Consider the following 17,005-nt stretch of genomic DNA (forward strand, 5'->3'; position numbering starts at 1 on the left):
CCCACAAAGGGGAAGTGGGGGATTAAGGGAGAGGGAGGGAGCTGACAGCTGCTCCCAGTCCCCAGACAGTGTATGACAACAGGTCCCAACATTCCAGGATCCATACAAGAATCCAGTACCAGGTTGTAAAAGCTACGATAACAGGTAGGTGACAGCAACACTGTTTTAGTGTCATGTCTAAAGAGGTGCAGCCAGCCCCCATGTTGACCATGCCCCCAAAACTATGCAACCACACCCCCTTTGGCACCGCCACTGCACAGCGACATACATCTCTCTTCCTGCTCTCCTATGGAGGGGGGTCCAAAAAAGTTGCTGTACCGGGCACCCCAAAATTCTCTTGGAAGCTCACCCACTGCCAATCTACTTAATGCCTGTGGTTAAAGTAAAAAATAAATAATTAAAAGGAACAGTTTTTATAGGATCCATTTGGAGGCGAACTTGTAACCCGTAATAAATCCTCCATGTGCACTGTGTAAACTGTACACCTTGTAAAAAATGAATAAACAAAAAAACAAAAAAATCCTCAGACAGCTATAGGGAAAAACAGTGTGCTCCACCCTCCCAGAAACTACCAGGTCTGTGAATGAAAGTGTTAGGGTTTTTCCTGTCTCCTTGTGCTTTAGGAACTAGGTTATATAAAATATTGGGAGGCCTGGAGTGGCAACTTTGCCGTGCCAATGGTTCCAATCAGGGCCAACGTAACAGCATTATAGGCCTCAGCAAAGCAGTGCACTGGGGCATGAATAAAAATGAATACAAATTATATATAACTAAAAATAAATAAAAATAATCAATATGTTATGCACAGGGGTATTCTCCCAATCAGTATTAGCACTGGCTTAGCAAGGTGCGGAGTCTAATGGCCTCCCTGGTTTTTTACCAAGAACCGCCGCAAGGCGGGATGGACTTAGCGGCCGGGAAACCACAGGTTGCGACCCTTGGTTCAGCCCACTGATGTAGGAGACAGGTAAGAGGGAACGGCTACAAGAGACCAAAGAATAAAGAAGGAGTACCTGTGACAAACATAGGAGAGATGTGCTGAATACGACTGGCCAGATTCTGGTACAGGAATCAGATGGCAGCAGTACACAGGGACAATTCAGAGGAGTAGTCAGAAAGTAAGCCAACGTCTCGTACACTAATCAGATGACAGCAGTACACAGGAGCAAACTGGAGGAGTAGTCAGATAGCAAGCCGAGGTCTGGTACATTTAATCAGATGACAGCAGTACACGGGAGCAATTTGGACGAGTAGTCAGATAGCAAACCGAAGTCTGGTACAGTTAATCAGATGACAGCAGTACACAGGAGCAATCCGGAGGAGTAGTCAGAAAGCAAGCTGAGGTCTGGTACACTTAATCAGATGACACATGCTGAAATCACAGGGAGAATCGAACCAATGCACAGGGGAGTCAGATGCTGGGTAACCTGTTGCTCTGACACCATGCAAGTGTCAGATCGCTCCTTATATAGAAAAGGGAAGTTTGAATTCCCCACCGAAGATCACATGATCGGCAGCTCCGTATACCCGGAAGTCCCGCACGGCTGTCAGAACGGAGGAGGTGTGTGGATCAGGTAAGTTTCTTACAGTACCCCCCCCCCCCCCAGGGTGGCCCCTGGGCACCCTAAAGGTTTGTTGGGAAACTTCTTATGGAACCGCTTTAGAAGGTTAGATGCGTGAAGATCTCAGGAAGGAATCCATGAGCATTATTCGTAGCCATTCCAGTCAACCAAGAACTGAAGTGTCCTCCTGGAGATATGGGAGTCAAGAAATTCCATAATCTCGAATTCTTGATTCTGTACTGAGACAGCAGAGGAATTTCCCCTAAAAGAGGTATATTTATTAATAACCAAAGGTTTTAACAAAGAAACATTAAAGACGTTAGGGATTCTTAAGGTGGGAGGAAGCTCCTACCTAAAGACCACGGGCTTAATGACTTCAAGGATTTTGAAGGGGCCAATGAAGCACGGAGAAAACTTTCTAGAGGGTACTTGCCGCTGGAGATTCCGCTTAGAACTTACCTCCAGGAACCAGTAAAGGTGCAGGACGTCATCTTTTGTCAAAGGATCTCTTGCTAGTACGAGAGGTATGACTCAGATTTTGTTTGATTTGGAAAGCAAAATTCTGAAATAGAAGATCAATTGTCAAAAATCTGGAGGATGGAAAATAAGAAAAAGGAGGAAGTCTGGGATGATATCCTTGGAGAACATGAAAAGGAGATACAGAAGTGAACTCATGGCATAAATTATTGTGGCCTTCTTGAGTAAATCGAAGGCTGTTACTGCCTCAGAAGATCAATTTTTTGGATTAGCTGATTTTTTAGTCAAGGCTGTAATAGGAGCGACAAAAAGAAGAAAATCCCTGAATAAATTGGCGATAATAATTAGCGACTCCTAGAAACTGCTGAGTAGCCTTGAGGCCAACAGGCTGGGGCCAATTCAAGATAGCCTTAGTTTCTCGGGGTCCATTCGAAATCCAGAGCCAGAGATCACATAACCAAGGAAAGGAAGTTGTTCCTTCTCAAAGACACATTTCTCTAACTTACAAAATAGTTGATACTGCCGGAGCCAAATCAGAACGGCTGGCCACATGTTCACGGTGAGATCTTAAATAAGCGTTGTAGATGAGGATATCATCCAAATATATGACTGTGGACCGGTAAAACAAATCCCGAAAGATCTCATTCATGAAATATTGGAAAACAACTGGGGTGTTGCACAGCCCTAAGGGCATAACCGTATACTCAAAGTTGTCATTGTGGGTGTTAAAGGCTGTTTTTCATTCATCGCCCTTCTTGATCCGAATCAAATTATAAGCGTCTCTAAGGTCCAAATTAGTGAAAATGGAAGCTCCTTTTATCCTGTCGAGGAGTTTCGAGATCAGGGACAACAGGTACCTGTTTTTGACAGTGATGGAATTGAGACCCCTATAATCAATGCAACGGTGAAGACCTGCATCTTTTTTTTGACGAAAAGTAACCCTGATCCAGCAGGGGTCTTGTCAGGTAGTAATTATATGGCTAAATCCCAAGACTGATGAGTGGCTAATTTGGATGGCTACAAGTCAACTCAATTATCATGGGCACAGGAGATATAATATCTAAGGAATTTTTACAACTACAGATTAGTACTCTCTGTGAGGCCGTTAGTCTAGGGGTGATAGGCGAAGGAAAACTTTAATTTGATTCCAATGACATGGCAGAAGGCCCTCCAGAACTTAGCCATGAGTGCCGAGGTCAGAAATGATCTCATCAGGGCATGCTTGTAATTGGAAGATCTCCATTATAAAAAGTCGAGCCATGGTGGAAGCTAATGGAAGCCCTTTCAAAGGTACAAAATGGGCGGCTCTAGAAAAACAGTCTGTGATTACCCAGACCACGGAGTAACCTTTGGGTAGTGGAAAGTCAGTGATAAAGTACATCGAAAAATGGCTCCAGGGTCGGTCTGGAATAGGCAGAGGATGCAAGAGACCATAGGGGTTTTGCCTGAGGACTTTATTCTGGGCACAAGTTGAGCAAGAAGAGACATTCTTGAACATCAGAAGACAAGGAAGGCCACCAGTAGCTGCGAGAAACTAATTCTTTGGTCTTTTTGATACCAGCATGGCCCACAAAACGAGAGGTGTGAGCCCATTTAAAGAGTTTACCTCATAAATGAAAGGGTCTAAAGGTTTTTCTTTTGGGTATTTTTAGATACATGGGAGTAGTTGCTACAATACATTCAGGATCTATAATAGGTTTCTTTTTGTCCTGATCCACTAGGTCGGCAGAATCAAATGAATGGGAGAGAACATCAGCTTTCCTATTTTTTGATCCTGGTCAAAAGGTAATGCAGAGATTAAAATGAGAGAAGAACAGGAACCATCTCGCTTGTTGTGGATTCAGGCAGGTAGCTGTTTGTAAATATAAAAGGTTTATATGGTTGGTATAAATAGTTACTGGGAAAGAAGCGTCTTCCAGAAGATGTCTCTACTCTGCCAAGGCTAGTTTTATGGCAAGTAAGTCCTGATCACTGATACCATAGTTCCTTTCGGCTGAGGATAATTTTCGGGAGAAGAATGCACAGTGGTAAATTCTCCCAGTAGAGGACTTTTGAGACAGGACTGTCCCAACTCCAATGGAGGATGCATCTACTTCAAGAAGTAAAGGACAAGTGGTATCGGGCTGTTGCAACACAGAAGCAGAAGTAAAGGCCTTCTTGAGTAATACGAAGGCTGTTACTGCCTCAGAAGATCAATTTTTAGGATTAGCTGATTTTTTAGTCAAGGCTGTAAAAGGGGCAACAAAAGAAGAAAATCCCTAAATAAATAATAATTAGCGACTCCTAGAAACCGCTGAGTAGCTTTGAGGCCAACAGGCTGGGGCCAATCCAAGATAGCCTTGAGTTTCTCGGGGTCCATTGGGAGTCCAGAGCCAGAGATCACATAACCAAGGAAAGGAAGTTGTTCCTTCTCAAAGACACATTTTTCTAACTTACACTGCTCTAAGTGGATCTTGGTCACCATTTGCTGTACAAACAATTTCAACAGTTTCTACTTCACTTTTGAAGACAGTGAAGTTATAAATTCCAGATATAAAACCTTTAGTGAAAATGTTCCTTAATGTCTTCATTTTGACTAGCAGTCATTGAAGTCAGCACTTTTTGTTCACCCATTACCTTGGGTTTCCCTATGACTGTTCTGTAATCATGCCCAAATTAATATCATAATTCTTTTTTTCACTTTTTATGTCGACAAAAAGTTCAGTATAATATACTAAGTGGATTGCACAAGCTGAGCTTGGAAACTTCACTCTACAATAGTTCCCTACGCCTCCACTAACAACACAAATCCGGCCAGGCATGAAACTTTACTCATTAGGGAGCCACTAAATCTACTGCCATTAGGGAACCATTAAATCTGCTGTCTTAGTTGTAACTTTACTGAAGATATTGCACTGCTAAACAAACTCTAAATAAAGTCAATAGAACAACAATGCATTTTTTCCTGTTAATGGTTTCTACTGTCAGTTTGTATATCCAATGTCATTTGTACTTTAGGTTATGTTTTAGTAACTGTGCTGGAAAAGCAAGGTAGCCAAGAGGCTGTCATACTCAAAGCAAAGTGAAAACATTTTTTAATTTGCTATAAGTTGCACTTATGTAGCAAACTTATTCCCATTACAGCTACATCCAAGAGCAAGCATTAGATTCATCACTGAAAGGAAGCAATTACTGACCTTTATGCAACCATTAAAAATAACTTTCTGAAAAATAAGCTGTGTGTCACAGCGCCAAGTTTAATGTACTTTCTTCTACCTGATCTGAGAATTAATCGAATTGAAAACAGAAAAGTACATTCAGCAGATGCATTGATTGTCTCTGGCATTGTCAAGCAAATGCACCATACTATCTGATTACATATTTAATTTCTATAAAAGAAAATTTGTTATCACATTACTCAACACCTACAGACAAAAAATATAAAATAATCAAAATACACAAAGGGGGTTTGTCATAACAAAACAATACAGTCCAATCAACATTTTTTTTTTTTTAAATAAAATCAATTGAAAGTTGAGTAATACCTAAACTTACACAGTAAAATTGTACTTTGATTTTCCTTTTAAAATAGACATTGTAAGAATTATAACTATAACCTCTCACTGAAAGCTCCTGTGGGTGAAAATGAAGTGATACCATGCAGAAATGTTAATTTCAAGACTTGCGGCTGACTTGACACTTACAGCACCTTACGATCACACTTTGTCAATTAATTCAAGAGTATTTTGGAGGGGACTTAAAAATAAAAGTGGTGTTAGAGGCCTTGGTTTTAATCCCAACATCAATTTATTTTGACCTCAGAATGCCTCCCTTTGTATCCCTTTAACTAAGGCCCTGAGGCAAGGAAACTGTAGCTGCATAATTCTGTGTACAGATACAGGCAGAGCCGGATTTAGACCTCATAGGGCCCTAGGCAGGATACTGTTTTTGGGCCCCCTCCCTGAAACAATCCATAGCACTATATTTTTGCAGCCTACCATATACCCCTATAGTTACGTAGAAGTGAAAGGATGTGCCGCCGCATGCCTACCATATACCCTTATAGTTAAGTAGATATGAAAGCATGTGCCGCCGCATGCCTACCATATACCCCTATAGTTAAGTAGATATGAAAGCATGTGCCGCCAAAGGAGGTGAGGGCGTGGCTTGCATCTTTGGGGGCGTACCTAACATGTGAAAAGAGCAAGGCCACCCTGCTGCAGAAAAAGGCACCCCTAAATAATTACCAAGCAGTCCTGTTTTTTTAAGTAGTTGGGTCAAAACAACATAATAAATATTGAAGTCAGGGCAGAAATACTTACTTAAGGTGTTTGCAAAAATAATACGCATAAATCCAAGTACGTGCTCTTGTCACTTTTGTCCCTCTATCATCACACTGTGCCCCTTCATTGTCACTTTTGCCCTTCACAATATCACATGTGCCCTTTCACCATCACCTCTGTGCCCATCACCATCACCACCTCTGTGCCAATCACCATCACCACCACTGTGCCCATTACCACCTCTGTGCCCTTCACCATCATCACTTCTGTGCCAATCACCATCACCACCTCTGTGCCTCTTCACCATCACCACCTCTGTGCCCATCACCACCTCTGTGCCACTTCACCATCACCACCTCTGTGCCCTTCACCATCACCACCTCTGTGCTCTTCACCATCACCACCTCTGTGCCAATCACCATCACCACCTCTGTGCCCATTACCACCTCTGTGCCCTTCATCATCACCACTTCTGTGCCAATCACCATCACCACCTCTGTGCCCTTCACCATCACCACCTCTGTGCCCTTCACCATCACCACCTCTGTGCCAATCACCATCACCACCTCTGTGCCCATTACCACCTCTGTGCCCTTCACCATCACCACTTCTGTGCCAATCACCATCACCACCTCTGTGCCTCTTCACCATCACCACCTCTGTGCCCATCACCACCTCTGTGCCTCTTCACCATCACCACCTCTGTGCCCTTCACCATCACCACCTCTGTGCCCTTCACCATCACCACCTCTGTGCCAATCACCATCACCACCTCTGTGCCCTTCACCATCACCACCTCTGTGCCAATCACCATCACCAATTCTGTGCCCCTTCACCATCACCACCTCTGTGCCCTTCACCATCACCACCTCTGTGCCCTTCACCATCACCACCTCTGTGCCAATCACCATCACCACCTCTGTGCCAATCACCATCACCACCTCTGTGCCCTTCACCATCACCACCTCTGTGCCCATCACCACTTCTGTGCCAATCACCATCACCACTTCTGTGCCAATCACCATCTCTGTGCCCTTCACCATCACCACCTCTGTGCCCATCACCATCACCACCTCTGTGCCCTTCACCATCACCACTTCTGTGCCAATCACCATCACCACTTCTGTGCCAATCACCATCTCTGTGCCCTTCACCACCTCTGTGCCCATCACCATCACCACTTCTGTGCCCCTTCACCATCACCACTTCTGTGCCCCTTCACCATCACCACTTCTGTGCCCCTTCACCATCACCACTTCTGTCCCTTGTTTTACTTACCTTTCTATTGCGCGCTGCTCCTCCTCCGTCAGTCCAGATGTAAAAAAAAAGAAAAAAGAAAGAGTCACGTGATCGCTCGTTGGGTCCCGGCAGCCTCTCCTCCTCTCTCTATCACTGAGACACTGAGAGGAGAAGAGGCTGCCGGGACCCGACTCGCGGCACCCGACCCCCCCTCTCCCGATTCGCGGCACCCGACCCCCCCCACCCCCGACTCGCGGCACCCACCCCCCCCCCCCCCCCCGCGACTCGGGGGAGGGGCCGAATTTTAAAATTGATCCTGTCCCCCCCAGCTTGGCCCCCGAGAGCCGCTAGGCCCTAGGCAGGTGCCTAGGTTGCCTAGCGGTAAATCCGGCCCTGGATACAGGTATGCACTCATTCTCATTGTTGTTATACGTGCTTCAGATATGTTTTTTTCACTTTTATTTTATAGTTATAATAGTCTGTATGTAACAAATAAAAAAAGTTTTTTTAAAAATGTACTTGTTAAAGGGTAGCTGGGTTTATTTAATAATATCTGGCCACAAATGTGACTTTAAATATAAAAAAATAACAGCTAATCCTTCCTGCCCCTATTTCTTTTACTTTCTCCAAAGCTTTGTGTGTCTATCTCACTGTATGCATTTGCATCTGTAACTAAATATTTACTAGTGTTGTTGAAAGCAGAGGTTTTATATAAAATGGCATACTTCCAATCTCTCATCTATGCGCAGGCTTCTAACCCCAAATGCCATTTTAACATATTTAAATCTCTTCCCAATCCTCCCACCCCATACCCTCCGACTACCATCAGTGCCCAGGATGTTGCTTCCTATTTCAAGGACAAGATTGATAAGATCAGAGTTGAAATGGTATCATCTCCCTCGACTAGCAATCAGCTCAATTCCTTCGCAGCATTCTCTGACACCCTTTCTTCATTTGATCCCACAAATGAAGAGGAAGTTTCTACTGTCTTCTTATTTTCCTACTCTACCTCCTGTCGTCTTGATACTCTCACAAATTGGTAGGTCCTTGTTTTGTGTGCTCATTCTACCTCTAACTAAAATCTGTAATCTGTCTCTATCTACTGGTATCTTTCCATCACTATTCAAGCATGCAATGATTACTCCTATTCTAAAAAGACAAAATTCTTACCCAAACTTTCTGTCAAATTACCACCCCATCTCTCAGCTCCCCTGCCCCTCCAAGCTTCTCGACCGAGTTGCGTAAACTCACCTCACACATTTCCTTTCTGCAAACATCCTATTGGATCCTCTTCAATCAGGCTTTCGCTCTCAACACTCCACAGAGACTGCGCTGACCAAGGTTGTCAATGATCTAATCACAGCTAAAACTAAAGGTGATTAATCTCTTCTAATTCTCCTGGATCTCTCTGCTGCATTCGACACTGTTGACCAATCACTCTCTCCTCGTACAGACGCTACAATCCCTAGGTCATCAAGACACTGTCCTATCCTGATTGTCATCTTACCTATCTAATCGCTCTTTCAGTGTTAATTTCTCTGGAACAAACTCCACTCCACTTCCTTCATCAGTTGAAATACCACAAGGCTCAGTCCTAGGTCCTCTGCTATTCTCTATCTACACCACTTCTCTTGGAAAACTAATAAGCTCCTTTGGATTTCAGTATCATCTCTATGCAGATGATACACCATTGTATCTATCCTCTCCTTATCTCTCACCATCTGTGTTGTCTTACGTTACTGACTGTATTTCTACCATTTCATCTTGGATGTCCTCTCGCCAACTGAAACTCAATCTTTCAAAAACAGAATTAATAATATTCCCACCCAACAATAGAAGCTTCCTACCTGACATTTCTATTTCTGTTGACAATATGACCATAAATCCCACCCCGCAAGCTCGTTGCCTAGGTGTAATCCTTGACTCGCAACTATCTTTTGTTTCCCACATCAACTCTATTTTTTCATCATGCAGCATATATCTAAAAAAAAAATCTAGAATACATAGATATCTCACAAAAGACGCTTCCAAAACTTTAATTCATGCACTCATCATCTCCCGCATCGACTATTGTAATTCCTTCCTTACTGGTCTTCCCAAAATCAGACTCAAGCCCCTACAATCTATTTTGCACGCAGCAGCTAGATTGATTTTCCTTGCAAATCGTTTATTGTCTGCTGAGTCACTCTGTCAGTCTCTACATTTGTTGCCAGTTTTTCAACAAATCCAGTATAAAATTCTTTTACTAACATACAAGGCCATCAACAAAACTGTACCGACATACAGCTCCTCACTTATCTTAAAATATCTCCCAACTAGACACCTCCATTCTGCACAAGATCTGTGTCTCTCTTCCACTCCTATCACTTCCTCCCATTCTCAGTTACAGGACTTTTTTTGGCCGACTCCTACCTTATGGAAGTCACTCCTTTGCACCACAAGACTTTAAGACTTTCCTCTAGTCTTCAAGCGTTCTCTGAAAACCCACCTCTTCAGATAAGCTTATAATATTCCTCTACCACTCTCTTAATCTCCCTAGGTTACCCTATTACCACCCTCTACACAGCTAACACAAGATAACAGCCCTCTTACCAACATAGTTGTGTGACTGATCATACAGAAAACTAAATACTTTGTAACCTTTGCATTCTAGCTAGACAAATATTCAACATGATGTAGCAATTACCCTTGGGTATCAAACCATTGTCCCATAGATTGTAAGCTTGCGAGCAGGACCTTCTTAGCTCTCTGTATGTATGTATTACCCAGTATTGTTTTATTACTGTTTGTTCCCAATTGTAAAATGCTACGGAATCTGCTGGCGCTATATAAGTAAAATGTTGATAATGATGATGAAAATGGTTTAATAACAATCATACCTTGGTCAATAAGACTGGGACTAAGAAAGAATGCATGTGGTAGGAAGACAAATGAAGGTTTATATATGTCTTCTCACAGTACAATATGTACATGTACTAGCGAAAAATGGTATAAAGGTCAAGAGGAGTGGGCAGAATATGCCAAACAAGAACAACAATAACATTTTAATGGATTCATAAAAAAAACATTGTCATTGCTCAGTCCCAACTTAAAGGTATATGAAATATAGCGCATGACTTCTCTAAAATGGACATACAAGCGTGTGTAACCAGTACAGCAATGAATCAATTACACAATTATCTGCTGTCATCGATCCTTTCCAGTCACCTGAGGAGCACATCCTCTGCATATACATTGAAGCTGTAAACAATCCAGCACAAAACACACAACTCCAGTAGGCAGTGTCACCACCTCAAGTGACCGCCCAAGAACAGATTCACACACACTTAGCAGGAACTAACAATGGGTATGTCACATTCCTATTCAGTTAGAAGGTCTAAGGGTATGAAAGGGAAATAGCTTGATTTAAAATTTATTTTTTTTATTTATGCTAAACTACTTACTGCTAGTAGTTCTGGAACATATACTTCCTCTCTAGCAGCCACAACTGCTCCATTAAGGGCCGTATACTGTGGAAAGCGATACCGCAACTTCTATTGCTGCTACTGGGGTGCCAGATAATAGTCACTCATTTTGCCCATGGGACCCAGTGCAATCAGGGCGACTGGAGTCCATACTGAATTGCTACAGATTCACGCTGTGGGTGGTTTTGGGACAGAGTGTATTGCGGCTGAAAATTAATGAATATATCCCACATAGAATTTACTTTGGGACCTGTGTTCCCCATAGAAGCAAATCGTAATACCACAATACTGGCAGCTGTGGTCCCAATTTTTGAGTTTGTTTGTTCTCCTGGGGATATATTTACTAAACTGCGGGTTTGAAAAAGTGGAGATGTTGCCTATAGCAACCAATCAGATTCTAGCTATCATTTCCATGCCCTCCACGCCCTAATTCGTTATTATCTTCCACCTTTTCATTGTCTTCCTGCCATTGTTCTTACCTGTTTTTCACTGTCCCCACTATCTCACTGTTCTGTTACTCTCTCTCCCTACTATGCCTCCCCGCTCTCACTCCATACCCATATTCTCCCCCCGCCCTACCTCTCCCGTTCCTCCCCGCCATCCCCCGCGCGCTGCTCATCTTGCTAACCTCATCCCCATTTCCCCCCTCTCCTCTCCCCCTTTCTTCTGTGCCCTCTGGAATGCCAGATCCGTCCGCAACAAGCTGACTGCTATCCACGACCTCTTTCTATCCAACTCCTTTAACCTGCTTGCCGTTACTGAAACCTGGCTCTCCGATTCTGATACTACTTCCCCCGCTGCCCTCTCCTATGGTGGCCTCTCCTTCACCCACTCCGCCAGGCCTGGTGCCCGCCTAGGCGGTGGAGTTGGCCTCCTCCTCTCCTCCACCTGTACTTTTCGTGTCATTCCCCCTGAACCCTCCCTCTCCTTCTCCTCTTTTGAAGCTCACTCCATCCGCCTCTTCTACCCCATCCATCTCCGCGTCACTGTCATCTACCGCCCCCCTGGCCCCACCTCCCTCTTCCTTGACAACTTTGCTAGCTGGCTTCCTCACTACCTCTCCTCCGATCTCCCCTCGATCATTCTCGGTGACTTTAACATCCCCATCGACAACCCCACCTACCCTGCTTCCAGCAAACTGCTCACCCTCTCTTCCTCCCTTGGTCTCACCCAATGGACCTCCTCCTCTACCCACTGCCTTGGTCACTCCCTTGATCTTGTCTTCTCCTACCTATGTAATCTCTCCGACTTCTCCATCTCTCCCTTTCCTCTATGCGACCACCATCTCCTCTCCTTCTCTCTCTCCTCTTCTCCTGCTCCCCTCCCCCTGCCCAAACCTACTCTGTCCATACGCAACCTCGACGCTCTTGACCCTGCCTCTCTGTCCTCCTCTCTCGATACCCTTCTTTCGCCCCTTTCCTCCCAGGCCTGCCCCAACCAGGCGGTCTCCCTCTACAATCACACCCTCACCTCCGCTCTGGACGCGGTCGCCCCTGCCCACTCCGTCCACCCCCGCTGCTCCAAACCCCAGCCCTGGCACTCCAAATTTACCCGATTCCTCCAAAAATGCTCCCGTTCCGCCGAATGTCACTGGAGAAAATCCCGCTCCCTGGCTGACTTCCTCCACTTTAAATTCATCCTTTCATCCTACAGCTCTGCCCTCTCACTCGCTAAACAATCTTTCTTTAAATCCCTCATCTCTTCCCAGTCCTCTAACCCCCGCCACCTCTTTGCCACCTTCAGCACTCTCTTGGCCCCCTCCCTCCTCCCTGACTGCCTCCGATTTCGCCTCCTTCTTCTCCTCTAAAATCGAGGCCATCTGACTTGAAATCTCCTCCTCCACTCTCTTTTCTACCCCTCCCACTCTTCTGTCCCCCCCCCCAACCACCTTCCCCTCCACTCCTTCCGTCTCACCACCGGCGAGGAAGTCCACTCTCTCATTTCATCCTCCCCCCCACTACCTGTCCCCTGGATCCCATCCCCTCCCACCTTCTTCGCTCCCTTTCCCCCACCACCTGCTCCCACCTCGCTCACCTCTTTAATCTCTCCCTCTCCACTGGCATCTTCCCCTCCTCCTTCAAACATGCTCTCGTATCCCCCATTCTTAAGAAACCTAATCTCGACCCCACTTCTCTCTCGAACTATCGCCCCATATCTCTTCTCCCTTTTGCCTCCAAAATTCTCGAGAGGCTCGTCTGCAGCCGTCTCACCTCCTACCTTTCTGAATACTCCCTCCTTGATCCTCTCCAGTCTGGTTTCCGCCCCCTCCACTCCACTGAAACTGCCCTGGCTAAAGTCACCAATGTCCTCCTCTCTGCTAAAGCCAGGGGCCACTTCTCCCTTCTCATCCTCCTTGACCTCTCTGCAGCCTTTGACACTGTTGACCACCCCCTCCTCCTTCACACCCTCCAGTCTTTCGGCCTCTCCGGCCCAGTCCTGTCCTGGTTCACCTCTTACCTTACTCACCGTTCCTTCTCTGTCACCACCTCTGGGTCTCTCTCCCCCCCATCCACCCTTGCAGTCGGGGTCCCTCAGGGCTCTGTTCTGGGACCCTTACTCTTCTCTCTATACATCTCCTCCCTGGGTGAACTCATCAGCTCCTTCGGCTTCAGCTACCACCTTTACGCTGATGACACTCAACTATACCTCTCCTCTCCTGATCTCTCTCCCTCCCTCCTCTCTAGGGTGTCCACCTGCCTCTCTGCCATCTCCTCCTGGATGTCCTCTCGATTCCTCAAACTTAACCTTGCCAAAACTGAGCTCATAGTTTTTCCTCCCTCTCATACCCCATCCCCTTCTGACCTCTCCATCACTGTCGACAACACCTCTATCTCCCCTGTCCCCCAACTTCGCTGCCTTGGTGTCATCCTCGACTCCTCTCTCTCCTTTGGCCCCCACATCCTCTCTATTGCTAAATCCTGCCGCTTCCAGCTGCGCAACATCGCTCGCATCCGGCCCTTCCTCTCCCAAGATGCCACCAAATGCCTTATCCACTCTCTGATCATCTCCCGCCTGGACTACTGCAACCTCCTCCTCACTGGCCTCCCCCACTCTCATCTCGAAACCCTTCGTTCCGTCCTTAATGCTGCAGCTAGGCTTATTTTCCTCTCTTGCCGCTCCTCTTTTGTCTCCCCCCTCTACCTAGCCCTTCACTGGCTCCCATTCCCCTTCAGAATCCTCTTTAAACTCCTCACACTCACCTACAAGGCCCTCGCCAACTCCACTGTCCCCTACATCTCCACCCTCCTCTCTATTCATGCTCCATCCCGCCCTCTCCGTTCTGCCTCTGACCGTCGCCTCTCTTCCCCCCTTATAACCTCCTCCCACGCGCGTATCCAAGACTTCACCCGCGCTGCCCCCCTCCACTGGAACAAGCTCCCTCCCTCCATCAGAACTTCCCCTAATCTGTCCAGTTTCAAACGGGCCCTAAAAACCCACCTTTTTCTTAAAGCCTTTCTGTCTCCCACTTAACTTCCTACCTTATCTTCTGCCTCCGTCCCCCTACTCTCCCTCTCTCCCCTGCGTCTCTCTGTCTGTCCACCCATCCCCTTAGATTGTACGCTCCTCTGAGCAGGGCCATCTCTCCTCCTGTTTCCACCACTTCTAACTCTGCTCTCCAGCTACTTAGCCCTCCTCCTCGAGGGTCCTCCACCCCACGTCCACTCTCGCTCCCTCCTCCCCCCTGGGGGTCTCCCTGTCTTCCGCGCCCTCCTTCTTGGGCCCCGTCATTTGCGGATCCTCCCTCCCCCTTCCCCGCCCTCTCTAGCTGTGCATTGAGCTTACTGAGTTGCTGTGTTTACTGTACTGTGCTGTCTCCCATTGTATTGTAATTTTGTTTGTCTCTGTACGGCGCTGCGGATGCCTTGTGGCACCTTATAAATAAATATTAATAATAATAATAAAATTTATTTAGTACATTCTACAAAATGACAGCTAGAATCTGATTGGTTGTTATAGACAACATCTCCACTTTTTCAAACCCGCAGGTTTGTAAATATATCTCCCAGGTTTTCGTGGGTTTCCAGTTTCCTCCCACAGTCCAAAAACATACTGGTGGGATATTCTACTTCTAACTAAACTATGCCTAGACTGTGTGTGTGGCAGAGATTTAGAATTTAAGCTACAGTGGGTCAGGAACTGATGTGAATGATTACATATTCTCTGTATAGCGTTGCATAATATGATTGGTGCTATATAAATAAGCAATAATAATAATATTTCAGCAGCAAACCATGCAGTTAGCCATTGTACTGCTAATAAAACTTTGTCTGGTTTTTAATACCAACAATATGTGTGGTGAAATCATATGGTATGGGCTATGCGATTCGATGCCATGGGCTATGCAGGATATCAGCTCATTGTTAAAAGACAATGTAACACGTGCTACATCTGTAAACCTCAGGACTATTTTCATAGCCGGGCACATATTTAGTGACATTTGAATAAATGAAGCAAATGATAATTTTCCAGTAAGTGTTTCTGTAGGAGTTACATTGTAAATTGTCCTTTACTGATTAAAACTCATGCTCCCATGTCTATTCTTGTAACCTTGTTACACCTGTAGGATATTTTTAACACAATCTTTCATCTTACTTTCACTTTATGTTGGATGTTTCATTTTTATCTGTCAGAATAAGTTATGAAAGCTACTTAAAAAAAATCAAACTTTCAATGGATTCCTTTAGAAGCATTCAACTTTATCTTAAAGAAGTTATAGGATTTAGTGATAGCAAATCAGCTGTAGCTGTTTGAAACACAGCAGAGGACTAGAATCCTCGCTTGTGCCCCCTCCATCCAACACACATTCAATAATACTGTCCCTGAATGTGCCATTATCTGTGCCTTTATCTGTCTTCTCTTCTAGTGCAGAGTAGAGAAAAACAGCTCTTGAAGACATTGCTACGTGGATATATAATAAGATTATCTGTGACATAAAATATATTTCCTACCTTATAATGGTTTGTTTCTGAGGGTCATACAGCGACATAAAAAGTTCAGCATCTTCCCCTATTCTGCAGACAAAATTCCTTACAAAGACATAGAGACCGTGTGTAGGTGAAGACGATATACGGCCATGCATTGTGAAGTCATTTTGGTCTTTGGACTGGAAAACAAGACAAATATATAATGACTGAATTTAAATACAAATTACAGAATGATAAATTGCACAATACACAGCCGGGACATTTAATTTTAAAAAAAAGAAAAGGCTATTTGGTTTTGCACAGTAATTTATTAGAATGTTCTGAAAGTTGTAAAATATGAATAGTTTAAGACACTCTGGTTCTAAATCAATATACAATATTTTGGTAGGATGTTGAGGCAGGTAGAACAACAGTTAGATATAATAATTACTAAGTGATGTAACTAGCCCTAAAGTCTGACTACCAGGGGTCAGTTTCCACAGAGATCTCGTGAGGAAGTGGGGTGCAAAGGATCTAGTGATGATAAAAAGTCCAAGAGAGAAATACCTGAAAGGAAACAAGGAGATATATAACATGACCATCTGTGACAATTTTACACCCAGAACATTCCCTTTCCTGTTATAATCCCACGTCTGGGCATTCAGTTCCACGGCTCATTAGAGAACTGGCTAGCCAGTCACGCATGCACATATTCCTGGAGACTGACCCGGCGAAGCTGTAAGGTAAGTCTTACTGCTAATGGACAGTATAGCTGGGCAGCTGCAAAAAGACTCATTTATTAATAAATTGTGGAGATAATTGATTTTCTGTTGCTGCAATAAGGGACAATAAATAATCAGTCTTATCACCGCAGATTAATAAATAGTACCCTACATGTGGAAATGTTATTTATTGCAACAACTAATGTTGCTAAAACCTTTTAAAGGAATAAAAAGGAAAGACATGTGGCCTGGGTCCAAACTATGAAATATCCATTAAAAAGACACCAGCGGGGAGGTTAAAAATATGGATCAGCAATCTGTATGATGAAGTCATATGCGCAAGGATGTAAAACATCATGAGGACTTCGTAATTTA

General features: G+C 44.7%; 1 protein-coding gene across 2 annotated transcripts in view; it reads right to left on the reverse strand.

Moving 5' to 3' along the window:
- DOCK2 (dedicator of cytokinesis 2) overlaps positions 1 to 17,005 on the reverse strand; it is a 699,501-nt gene that overhangs the window by 544,617 nt on the left and 137,879 nt on the right. For both annotated transcript variants that reach the window (XM_075209814.1, XM_075209813.1), the window contains exon 8: positions 15,954 to 16,108. In XM_075209814.1, coding sequence (XP_075065915.1) covers positions 15,954 to 16,108 — 155 coding nt within the window. The remainder of the gene's footprint in view (positions 1 to 15,953; positions 16,109 to 17,005) is intronic.

The sequence above is a fragment of the Mixophyes fleayi genome, chromosome 4 (genome assembly GCF_038048845.1).
Source record: "Mixophyes fleayi isolate aMixFle1 chromosome 4, aMixFle1.hap1, whole genome shotgun sequence".
Classification (NCBI taxonomy): Eukaryota; Metazoa; Chordata; class Amphibia; order Anura; family Limnodynastidae; genus Mixophyes; species Mixophyes fleayi.